Source organism: Trichechus manatus, unplaced genomic scaffold (genome assembly GCF_000243295.1).
Source record: "Trichechus manatus latirostris isolate Lorelei unplaced genomic scaffold, TriManLat1.0 scaffold00213, whole genome shotgun sequence".
Classification (NCBI taxonomy): domain Eukaryota; kingdom Metazoa; phylum Chordata; class Mammalia; order Sirenia; family Trichechidae; genus Trichechus; species Trichechus manatus.
The window spans coordinates 2,516,093-2,528,160 of NW_004444149.1; the positions used below are offsets into that span (position 1 = coordinate 2,516,093).

General features: G+C 56.8%; 2 protein-coding genes across 3 annotated transcripts in view; one reads left to right on the plus strand and one right to left on the minus strand.

Moving 5' to 3' along the window:
• The window catches only part of ADAR (adenosine deaminase RNA specific), a 38,434-nt gene extending 35,481 nt beyond the window's left edge, over nt 1–2,953 (plus strand). For both annotated transcript variants that reach the window (XM_004388557.2, XM_023742571.1), the window contains exons 12-15: nt 40–222; nt 707–819; nt 1,166–1,293; nt 1,404–2,953. In XM_004388557.2, coding sequence (XP_004388614.2) covers nt 40–222; nt 707–819; nt 1,166–1,293; nt 1,404–1,641 — 662 coding nt within the window. In that variant the 3' untranslated portion in view covers nt 1,642–2,953. The remainder of the gene's footprint in view (nt 1–39; nt 223–706; nt 820–1,165; nt 1,294–1,403) is intronic.
• Nucleotides 2,954–6,782: 3,829 nt separating this feature from the next.
• The window catches only part of CHRNB2 (cholinergic receptor nicotinic beta 2 subunit), a 9,219-nt gene continuing 3,933 nt past the window's right edge, over nt 6,783–12,068 (minus strand). Inside the window, exons 6-7 of the mRNA XM_004388558.2 lie at nt 11,968–12,068; nt 6,783–8,858 (exon numbers count right to left, since the gene is read on the minus strand). The exon at nt 11,968–12,068 is cut by the window's right edge and continues 8 nt beyond it. Coding sequence (XP_004388615.1) covers nt 8,688–8,858; nt 11,968–12,068 — 272 coding nt within the window. The 3' untranslated portion in view covers nt 6,783–8,687. The remainder of the gene's footprint in view (nt 8,859–11,967) is intronic.

Genomic DNA, 12,068 nt, shown 5'->3' on the forward strand with positions numbered 1-12,068 from the left:
CAGTGGCCCCTGGGGGTCTGACCCGAGTCTCTGACACAGGGGAAGGCACAATCCCGGTGGAGTCCAGTGACATCGTGCCTACGTGGGATGGCATTCGGCTCGGGGAGAGACTCCGTACCATGTCCTGTAGTGACAAGATCCTCCGCTGGAACGTGCTCGGCCTGCAAGGGGCGCTGTTGACCCACTTCCTGCAGCCCGTGTATCTCAGATCTGTCACACTGGGTAAGGGACGTGGAGTGCCTCGGGAGCTGGAACTGGTCTGTCCTCCTAGTGCCCAAATCCCAGCAGCAAACGACACGCTCTGTGGCCAGGCGTTAAGTGGACGTCTCCCCTTTTCAAAGTGCGCCTGGCTCAACGGTCATTGATTGCGACTGCCCAGTATGCTGTGGCAGGATGATGGCTCTCGGCAGCCAGCCTGAGTAAAGACAGGGCAGACGAGTCTTTGAGAGGCGAGTTAAACCAGCAGCTTGAAACTGCAGTGTCTTAATGTCCTTGTTCTCCACAGTGCTTGGCCTGACCTTGACGCTTATATAGTGTGCTTCGGTATTTGATGGCCCCGTAGAGAACCTGGGTAGCCAGTCAGCAGGTCTCACGGGGGCGCTGGCGCTCTGTCCCGATGAGCCTGTCTTGTACCTTCGAACCACCTCACCCCGTTCCTCTCAGCGGCGTGTGATGCAAGCACAGGTGTATACGTTTTTGTACTCAGGTTACCTTTTCAGCCAAGGGCATCTGACCCGTGCCATCTGCTGTCGTGTGACGAGAGACGGGAAGGCGTTTGAGGATGGACTGCGGCATCCCTTCATTGTCAACCACCCCAAGGTATGGTAGCCCCAGCCGTTTTTCCCTTGACCTTTTTCACCTTTTCAGGCCATCCTGTCAGCGGGGAGAATGTGCACTGTGGGCAAGGGGGGGCCTTGGCTGGTGTCCCGAGAACTTAACTTTCGTCCTCCTGGAAGGCAAGAGCTTTCCTTCTCCAAGTCTGGAATCAATTTGAATAGAGGTGGGGTTCGCAGTCGAGATTCTGCTTAGTCTTAGCCAAACAGGATGCTCAAAAGGGGGAGAGATCGAGGCCCCGCACTCTGCCCCCTGTGAGCCTTGAGTCCCTGCTTCTGAGTCATCTTCTGAAAGGCTCCTGTCTTTGTCCCGTTGCTCCTGGGGTCTCTAGGTTGGCCGGGTCAGTGTATATGATTCCAAAAGGCAGTCAGGGAAGACTAAGGAGACAAGCGTCAACTGGTGTTTGGCCGACGGCTACGACCTGGAGATCCTGGATGGGACCAGAGGCACTGTGGACGGGTAAGGAGCAAAGCCGAGCCGCCCGACTACCTCGCCGGCCATGGTTTCTCCGCCTTGGGCTCCCCTCTTTCCTGGGCTCAGGTGAATAACGAGTGCTTTGATTTCTCCAGGCCACGGAATGAATTATCACGGGTCTCCAAAAAGAACATTTTTCTTCTATTTAAGAAGCTCTGCTCCTTCCGTTACCGCAGGGACCTACTTAGACTCTCCTATGGTGAGGCCAAGAGAGCTGCCCGTGACTACGAAATGGCCAAGACCTACTTCAAACACAGCCTGAAGGACATGGGCTATGGGAATTGGATAAGCAAACCCCAGGAGGAGAAGAACTTTTATCTCTGCCCAGTATAGTAGGAGACGGGACTGGCTGGCTGGGGGTGTTCACACAGGGATGAGAGGCAGGTCGTAGCATTCCTCATCACATCGGTCAAGGTTTTTTTCCCTTTTTTTTTTTTTTTTAATGGAACCAGGATTGCTGATCCTGAGAACTTCGGGTTCCTGTTTACCCCCACTTTCTTTGGGATTGCCAGCTGGGTCTGGCCAGGCCCCCTTCTGCTCTCCCAAGCACAGAGGCTGAGACCTAAGGGGAGACAAAGGGGTTGTCTTTTCACCCAGACGATAAGCAGTCACTGGGCATCTGCAGCCATTTCCTCTTAAGGTTTTTGGGGTTCTTTTTCCCCCATTTCCTCTCAGCTTGCGTTTGCTACACTGACCTCTCGTGGTCTTGATTAGGTTCCAGTCAGGTCTGTGCGAATCACGTCAGGGACTGAGGGCTTCATTGGTGGACTGTGCAGGCCCCTCTCCTTCCCTCTTCCCTTTCTGAGATTCCTTCCTTGGGATCCCTGAGTTTCTCTTTCTCTACCCTAGAGGAGGGTAAAGAAGTGAACTTACAGCGTTTGCTGAAACGCTCCGCAGGGCAGGGGTTGCAGGCTGCAGCCAGCTCCTTCCTGGCCAGTGGAGGTGTGCGATGGGAATCTGAGGTGACTGCTCTGGGTCTTGCACTTTAGCCTGCTGGGAGGGGCCAAGAGGCAGGGAGACCTGCTGCTCAGGAAGTGCACCCTTCCCCAGGCAGCAGGGACGCCCAGAACCAGCCGGACAGGGCAGGAGGAACCGCCCAAGCACCAGCTGAGTTTTCCCTGCAGGGGTGGCACACCCCACTTCCCCGGGAGCACAGACATTCCTTGGACTCTGGCCAAGCTGCCAGCTGCTCTTCCTAAATTGTTCCTGGGACTTTGCCCTGCCATTGGAGGGGGTGGAGCCACAGACCCACCAACTGGCATAAAAAACCCAGGACAGACCCTAGAGGGCAAATCACCTCCACTCAGATAATCAGGACTTGGCAAAAATGAGGGAAGAAATCACGTTGGGTCAGATCACTGTTCACCTGCCACGTTTGTCCTGACAGTGTCCCAAGGGAAAGCGACTGCTAAGTCATGGGTAAATCAGGAGTTTTTAAAGAATGTGGTAGATGTTGATTCTCGCCCTCTACAAATAACCCGTAACTGCACAGATTTAAAATTCAGACGTACTTTTCCATGGATCAAGTGCTTTCGTTTTGCCGGATGGATTCTGAAGTTGGTATGTGGGCAGGGCACAGACGGAGGGTCTTCTCCCCTGCCTGCTACGGGATCTTTCTAGGCTTGGCATATGAGGAGGCAGTAGTTGCAGGTCAAAGGGCAGGTTGTCCTCCAGCTCTGTGAGGTGAAGCCCTTTGTCCACCTCAACCTGGTGTTGACTCCTGGTCAGAGCCTTCGGCCTCTCTGGAGTCTGGCTCTGGGCCCAGGTCAGCCAGGCACGTTCAAGAGAACATCCGAGGTTCTGCTCCCTCCGGGACCTGACCTGCCTGTCTCCTGTAGATAGAGTATCTTCACCCGTGAACGTGCTGAGCCACGCACCCCCCCCCCACATGGTTTTCCAACCCTCCCCACCCTGCTGACTCTTGGCAAACTACTGACTAGTTCAACCATCTGTCTGTCCCACCGCCTCGACAGTAGATAACGTCCACATGGGTGCTTCTATTCTCTGTGGCTGTACACCCTCTGTTCCTCTGGCCAAAAATCAACCCAAATGAGAGGACGCAAGTTTTTAGAAGACAGTAGGGATGTCCTTGCAGAGCACCAGAGTGTCCCGAGGACCTGGTAGCGAGACAGTGTCCTCTGGATGGAAGGGGCACAGCAGTCAGTCCTGGCCGCTGCATCTGGGGCAGAGAGGGCTTGTGGTTCCCAACTGCCAGAAGAAAGCTCATCCCCTCGGTCTGCACACTGGAGGGCTCTCACCCGCGGGGTCCTTGGAATGGTTGGTCCCTGCGGTTGTCTCGGGTATCAGCATCACCTGCAGGCCTCTGACCAGCGGCCGTCTCTAACCAGGAGCACAGGTGCTCTCAAAAGATCAGAGCCGCACTTGCCCCCCACACCTTGTCTAGCAAACTTCAGTGTTCTGTGTCTGCTGTAGGCCGAGAGCAGCGCATCCCTGAGCTCCACGTGTCTGCTGGACGTGAGCCTGTGCCAGGCCCTGCACCCAAGTCACACAGGACAGAGGAGGCAGAACTCCGCCCGGAGGGTTCTGCTCACTCTTCTGTCAAATCTTTGTTTTTAAAACGCTGGCCCCCTCCTTTTTTTTTTTTTTTTAATGATTTTTTTGTAGTTGATTTGTCTGAACTGTGGCTCTTGTGCATTCTTTGAATAATCACTTGTAAGAATTGTCGCTGCTTGAAGCTGTTTCCTTTACTCATGTTTAAGGGACTCGGTTGGTTTTTGGGGTCTTGGTAGTGACTCCAAGAGCAGAATAGGGAGCAGCCCCCGTGTAGACGTGGGCACCATGATGGCTGCAGTCCAGTTTTCTAACTCTGCTTTTATGTGTCTCTTGGTGTCAGTGACTAACGATATACATTCCTCATAAATAAAAACGAAGACTGAATTGTTAGGAAGCCTCAGGCCTTGGTTACTGGGGTGGGGAAGGGAGGATGGGGAATCTGTGGGGCTGGAAGGTCCAGGACAGCTCCAGCTGCACTGACTCGGGACGGAGGAGTGGGCGCCTCTGCCCGCCCGTCCTGAAGGGCCTCCCTGGGCAGGTGAGCGCCTTGGCGCTGGGCTGGAGGTGCGTCAAGCACTCTGTCACTACTTCTCTGTCAGAGCCCGCCATTGAACAGCTTGTCCCAGGGACCTCATATGCAAGATTCCAAGGCCCAGAAGAGGAAACCTCCCTTGAGACAGTATCACAAAGTCTACACAGACCTAGGTCTCCCTGAAGGAGCCCTGGTGGTGCAGTGGTTAAGTGCTCGGCTGCTAAGCGAAAGGTCGGCAGTTCCATCCCACCAGCTGCTCTGCAGGAGTAAGATATGGCAGTCTGCTTAGGGCAGTTGTACTGTCCTGAAGGGTTGCTCTGAGATGGAATCCTCCAGGAGGCGGTGGGTTTTTGGTTTGCTCTCCCTGAGGGTGTTTTCCTACCCCAGCTGCCGGCTGCTCTGCCTGCAGGAATATGCCCGTTTCCTGGACCAGGACTGGCTTGGCTGCACCCTTAAGGGGACAGGCCACTTGGATTGTATCCAGAATCTCTCTCTGTCCTGAAAGAGAACACCCCACTTTTCACAATGTCACTTAGTATAGAATTTCTACAGGATTTATCCTTGAGCTTTTAAAAATGATACCAGTGGGCGTGAAGGACCTAGTGTGAGGCTACTGTCCGTCACAATCAACCTCCCCTCGCCCAGAATCTTCCCATCATATAGATGGAACAGCTGAGGCCAGGAGGGCTGGCAGCACGTTTGGGGCACGTCGTCAGGCCCAGACCTCCGTGGGGGTGTGTCTCGTAGTCTGCTGAAACACAGTGCCGGGTGAGCTGGCACTGAAGGATAGTGTCTACCTGCCACCATGTACCAGGAGCCTCAGCGTCTCTGCCCTCTGTTCCTGGTTCTGCCTAAAGGGGAATGTAGAATCCAGGTCTTTTAGGAAGTGGCCTGTTCCCTTAATACCTAAGGCAGATACCCAGACTGCCCTTCCCAACACCCCACCTGCTGGGAGGCAGGACCGCCCTGTGGGGCCCAAGAGGATTTTCTTCAGCGTGTCATTTCTGTTGCTATTCACTCTTCCTTTAGACATCCGTTGGCCCCACAATTTAACACTTTCCAGAACTCGGAGCCACAACAAACCAGTGTTCCGGGGGCCAGTGCGGCCTCCACGTGGACTGCAGCCTTGATGTCCAGGCCATCCCTGCCTCCAGGGGGCAGGTCCTCTCCTGCTGGGCTCTGCCTACTTCAGGCCCAGCCATTTGGCCATCTCTTCTCCATCTGATGGACTTGTAAGTCAACAAACCACAGTAATCCAGCAGCAGACTGTCACTGCTCACGTTTAGATTCTTGTAATGTCTAACCTCTCACGAGTTCAATGTTTCCAGCACTCTCCCTTTCCCCATATTCGCCGACCCCGGCCCGGGAGGGTTCCCCCTCGTCCCCACAAACAACAGAGCTACAAGGCATCTTTGGAAACAACCTTCTTTACAAGAATCTTGAGTTCCTAATGAGTTTGGCTCAGGCTGGCCTAGACCAGTGCAAATATTCCAGGAGTGCAGATGAGGGGGGCCAAGGCTATTGTGGGGGAAGTGGGGGCACCAGGGGTGGGTGAATGAGGGGTCCTAATGATTCCTAGACCTACGGCCCCTTAGGAACCATGTGATGATCACATTGGCCTCTTGGGCCTGCTGGGATGAATACTGAAAGGTGCTCCCCATTCTCTGTCCAGTCAAGGTCATGAGTGGGGGCTGGTCAGCAGCTGTCAGGGTGTGAGGGGTGCTGCGACCAGCCGAGTTGTCCTAGCAGGGGGTGACTCGCTGGAACCCAGTCTGCTCTGGCTTTGGGAGTAAAGTCAGAGAAGACCCTAACGTCCCTCACTTCCCTCCCAAGAAGCTTTCTTCCTACCCGCCTCGAGGCCACCGCAAAAGCATGGACTTTCGGGTCACCAGCTGTGTCACTTGGCTTCTCTGAGATCCACTTTGTGTCAAATGGGGATCCCTTCCGTACAGGACTGTTGGAAGGACTAGAGACAGTGCGTCCGAGGAACTGGCTCAGAGCAGACCCTTAGGGAACACTAGCCAGGACTGTGGCTGGCAGGGGCAGGACGTGGGCCAAAGCCCGCAGACCCTCCAAAGAGCCTTCTCTGTTTCTTAGAGGGAAATGATCGAGCCCTCCCAACGCAGACAGCCTTCCTCTGTAGAAAACTCCAGCCGGGGCTGCCCAGGTCTTGTTTGCTTTTACACTCTCAGTAACTCAGCACAGCTGTTCCAGTCGTAGACCCCTGACTGCCCTGGAGCTGCCTCACTCTGCTGCCCTGCCAGCCGTCAGGAAGCAGAGGGCCTGGGCATGTCTCTCCACAGAAAAATGGCGATCTGCTCACCTGTAGCCCTGCCAGCCGTCAGGAAGCAGAGGGCCTGGGCGTGCCTCTCCACAGAAAAATGGCGATCTGCTCACCTGTAGCCCTGCCAGCCGTCAGGAAGCAGAGGGCCTGGGCATGCCTCTCCAGAGAAAAATGGCGATCTGCTCACCTGTAGCCCTGCCAGCTCTGATGGAGATAATCCCGACTCATTTCCTCACTGCCCTCCTGGACTGCCTGGCTCCGGCTTTCAACCCTGTCTCTCTGCCTCCCTCTCCAGAGCTGGAGCCTTGGGGCCACACCCAGCACTGAGCTGGGCACCTCATTCTCTGCAGAGACAGTCCCGCCATGGAAAGGGGACCAGGAGTGGAAGAGACCATGGTTCCCCAGAGCGTCCAAGTGCCCTTGAGGGTGGTAACACCTTGCCCGTGCGATGGGGCCTCCTTCAGATCCGCCACTCCGCGATCCCATTCAGTGCTCTTCGTCTGTGCTGTGCCTGCTCCCACCATCAGCAGCAGCTCCTCCCCGCCACTGTGGCTGGAGGAGCAGGAGGCCCAGCTGGGCTCCAGAGAGCAGAATGGCCTGTATCGGGCCAGGCCCCTGGGGCGCACTTGGCAGACTCACCCCTCTGTGACCCGCCATCTGCTGTCCCCGCACTGAGCACAGGCTGGAACCACAAATCAGAGCCAGCCAAGTGTGTGGGGAGGGAAAGGGATGGGCAGGAGATCCCTTGGGAGTAACCAGCCAGGCGGCCTCCAGGGGGCCACTGGGAGCAGCGTCAGGATACAGCCTCCAGGGACCCACGGGCCGGCCGGGGGAAGGCCGTGCTTTCTGGGGCGCCGCTGGCAGCAGCAGGCCTGTCCTGTCCTTCCAAAGTTCGGCTTCAAAGCTGCTCGGGTTTGGTTGGGAGAGGGAAGCAGAGGAGTCAGGGCAGGGGGGATGGAACCCTGAACAGAAGGAAGGAGAAAAGCAGCGCTTCTGTGGAGGCCTCCACAGCCGCTCCCTCCTGCCCAGCCCGGCTCTGCCGGCAAAATGCAGGGTCTGCGTAAAGCTGAAATCCTTCCTTTGCTTCCTTCAAACAACCAGTCGATTCAGAGTGGGCGGAAAAGCGGGGCACTCACTCCAGATGGATTTCCTGGCGGGGAAAGGTCAGAGACCCAGCTCAGGTGTTGTCCCCTCTGGGTCTGTCCTCATCTGTAACATGGCTCATATCAGCAGAATCCGTGACTCTGAAAGGTTCTTCAGCTCCGTGAGCTCTGTCAACTTTGTCACCCAGGCTCAGACCTCAGAGGCCCTCCTAATGCCCAACTGTGTCCACCACACGCTGAGCCTGAGGAAGAAAGTTAGGGAAGTCTAGCGGGGTGCAGAGAATTCTTCACCGGGCTGGGAGGGAGCCTGGGGCTTGCGCTCTGGACGCCGTAGAAGCAAGGGTGAAGTGGAAGCCTGCCCTAAGACCCTGTGCCCTCAGCACCTGGCTAAGCCCTCTGGGCAGGAACCACTGCCCAGTGAGGCACACCCAGCCCAGTTGCTGTCCCCTCAAGCAGGGTGGACGCCAGTTCCCACGCAGGCTTTCTCCTCTAGCTTCTCCCTTCTGAGCTACCACTGTATCAGGCCAGCCCAGCAGAGAGTCCAAGCCCCTGTCCCTCCAACAGTCCTACTTGCCCTCCTCCCGTGACTTGGAGGCAGCAGATGAATCTGTCCCCTTCCTGACCCCTCCCAATCAGACTCTGCTCAGGGTGGCAGGTTCCAACATCTGTCCCCACTTCTTAGCCCTCATCTTCCACCATCACTGCTATTGCCTGGCTTGGGACAGGAGGACAGTGGCCAGGACCCGACGCAGCTGGTCCAGCCTCCAGGTTGGAGCTGGCTGTGTGGGTGGAGGAGTGTGCGTGGGAGGGGCTCCAGGGGAAGTAAATGGATGGATCCGTGGGGGGCAGCGCCCCTCTTCCTGGTAGCTCACTCGCCCCTCCTCTACCCGACACTCGTGTCCAACAGAGGGCAAAGGAGTGACGGAGCATGGAGCTGGGGAAGGCCTCACTTAGAGCTGGGGGGTGAGTGGTCTGGGTGGAGGAAGGTGGTGGTGGTGTAGTTCTGGAAGAGAGGCTGCAGGAACATGCCGATCGTGCCAAAGACACAGACGAAGACAAAGATCCAGAGGAACAGGCGATCAATCACCATGGCGACATACTTCCAGTCCTCACTCACCTGGATGGAGGAGATGGAGAGGCCCAGGTGTCAGTCACGTGATTCTGGAAGGGTGTATGCAGCTCCCACCTGACACACTCCTCTCCCTTAGTGACCCCAGTGACCTAGCTAAGGCACGGTTCTGATTTTGCCTATTTAAAAGCCCACAGTGGTCCCACTGCCCTCAGGACCTAGCCAAACTCCCCAGTCTGGAATCAGGTCCCACCCATAACAAGCAGGACCTATGTCTCTCCTATCCTCTCCCACCCCATAACTCAGCCTTACCAAACCCCAATGTGTCCTCTTGAGTTTCTGTCTTTGGATTTCCTTTGTGTCTGGAATTCCTGTCCTCCCTTTCTCTACACATTCTTCAAAGCCTATATCAATGTCACCTCCTCCATGAAGGCTTCCCTGACCCGATCAGTATGGGTTTCCTCAGCACTGTGTGCACGTCTCCATCACAGGACTTCCACTGTGCTGTATCTTGGTCTCAGTGTGCATGTCTGTCCCCCCATTCAGCTCGGGACCCCAGGGACCCTGTCGGATTCATTTTTGTGACCCTGGCAACTGGGACACAGCGTGTCCAGTAAATGGGTGTCGAATTAGTGGACGACTGGCTGCTTCCGCAGGCCTTGCTCTTCCTACGACCACAGGGAAAGCCCCACGCCACAGCGCCCCCTCGGGCATGGAGGCCCCAGATGGCGAGGACAGTCCTGAATGTGAACAAATCAGTGAGAAAGCTAATAATTCTGCGGGGCTGAGAGGCAGCCGCAGTGCCCCCACGAAGGACCAGCCTCTCCTCAGAGCTGCCCCAGTCCGCCTGAGTCTGGGCTCCCGCACACACGGTAAGCTGGAGCCCGGCTAGCTCGGGGGTGGGCAGGAGGTACCCGTACACCTTCATTCAGTCAGCAGCTCAACAGTCACACGGTCAAGTCACAATTGTGCCGACTGTAGACCTGGCACCACACTAGGCAGTGCACACAACCAGAGCAAAACAGACATCCTGCCGTCTACAGCCGACTGACGGACGGACACAGAAACGACGAGGAGGAAACTCATTACAGGCTGGTAGGTGCTGAGAAGGAAACCAAGGACTGAGATAAAGACATGGAGGGAAAGATACACTTCTTTGGGAAGGTCTCTTAGAGAAGGTGACATTTAGGCTCAGATGTGATGGGCGAGAAGGAGCCAGCTCTGTCAGGAATTCGCTGGAGAGAGAAACAAACCCCAACTGAGGGACATTCAAACGCCAGTACCCTTCAAAACTCTTCATGCCGCGGAAGACGAAGCTGAGGTACTGTTCCAGCGTGATGGAAACTAAAGAGACGTGACAACTCAATGCCACTGGAGAACCTGGAGGGCGGTCAGGGAAATGCTATGAAGGACAATACCGGGACGATTGGCAACATCAGGGACTGCATATTAGACAAGGGTATTGTATGGATGCTGGATTTGATCTTGAACCAGGGTTATCCAAGAGCATGCCTCTGTTCTTAGCAGACAGACACGGAAGTATTTGGGATAAAGGTTCACAATGTCTGCAACTTACTCTCAGATAGTAGAGCAAAAACTAATAATAGTAATTTTTTTTTTTAAGGAAAAGGAGAAAAAACATTCCAGGCAGAGGGACCACAGGAGCAAAGGCTCCGGGTGGAGCAGACAGGCCAGGGACAGGAGGAAGGGGACGAGTCACAAGGTGAGGCGGGAAGACACCGCGTGTATCGGATGGAGGAGCGCAGGAGCGGAACCAGGGAGGCGACTGGGAGACCCCGCCCTGATCCCGGCAGGCGCTGACGGTGGCCTGGAACCAGGGTGAGAAGGCGAGCAGAGGATGAACTACTGAGTGGATGGTGATGAGATTTTCTAAAAGATGGGGGAACCGGGGGAGAGCTAGTGGGTGAGCGGGATGTGGACCTAGTCATCTGTTTTGGAAATGTTATTCTGAATGCCTGTGAAGCATCCAAGCAGGTCATGCATCCGCAGCACCTCGCTCGCTAAAGGCACCGTGCATGAGTGGACTGCAGCGGGGGAGGCAGGGCGTGATGCAGAGGCCCAGCCCTGCATCCCAGCACCTCAGACTGGGCCTTAGCGCTCTGGGGTTCCCACTTCCTTCTCCTCCAGCCTCAGGCCCCACCCCTTTTCCTCTCTCCGGACTGTAAAGAACTCACTGGCTCAAGCCCCAGTCTGATCTCCTGCCCTCCCAGAGGCCAGCAACAGGGGCTCTCAGGCCCCAGTCCACAAAGAGCAGTGCCAGAGCGTGCCGCTCCTCACGCCTGAACTGGAACGGCAGCCTCCAGTGGAAACCTGGCCAGTCTCCATGACAACGGCTGAGCCTTGGCCTGGAACCAGCCGGGTCTCCTGAGACTGACCACCCGGCGGGGCTGTCGCAGCCTGAAGTGGGGGGCTCTCAACACCTCACACACACACACACAGCCCCCCCTGCCCAGTGTTCAAGCAGTCCCCTTCCTGGGTGCCTCTGTAGAAGGAGTGGGGTTTGCAGAAAGCTGTGGGGTGGGTCCAAGAAGCCCTGCCTCCAGCTGCCCCGCCTCCATATATACTTCCCCAGGCCTTTCCCCCAGGGGCCCAGAAGAGCAGACTCGGGATACTGATTCGGGACTCTGCCCTCTCCGCGGAGAGCAGGCTCATAGAACCTCGGGAACTCCCCCTACACACACCCACACCCACACCCACACCCACACAGACACACACACACACTCTCTCTCTTCCCACCGCCCTCCAGTTTTTCCCCGCGGGACGCACCAGGGACTCATCTCCGGTTGTGATGGGAACTGCAAGCCCTCGGGGTCACTGCTCCTGGAGTCCCGGTGCCGCCGCCCTCCCGACACTCCCAGGGCACCAGCTGGGGTATTTCGCCCCAGATACGAGTCCTCAGGAAGCCGCAAGGTCGCCCGGTACCGACTCCTACTTAGGCAGCGCCGCCTCCCGGAAGCCAACCGGGAGTCCAAGCGCAGCTCCGCGCCCCCCGCGTCAGCCCTGACTCGCCCTCCCGGGACCTGAGCTCCTGTTAGCGTAGCGGCTCTAAGGAAGGACGGTGGCCGCTGGCCAGATGCTGGGGGTCCTGCCCCCTCCTCCCCGCCGCCCACCCCCCGGGTCCCCGCGGCGCACTCACGCTCTGGTCGTCGTCCTCGCTCCGCATGTGGTCCGCAATGAAGCGCACGCCGTCCGCCGCCTCCCGAAGGCCGCAGCCGCACGGCCCCCCGGCGCCGGCCC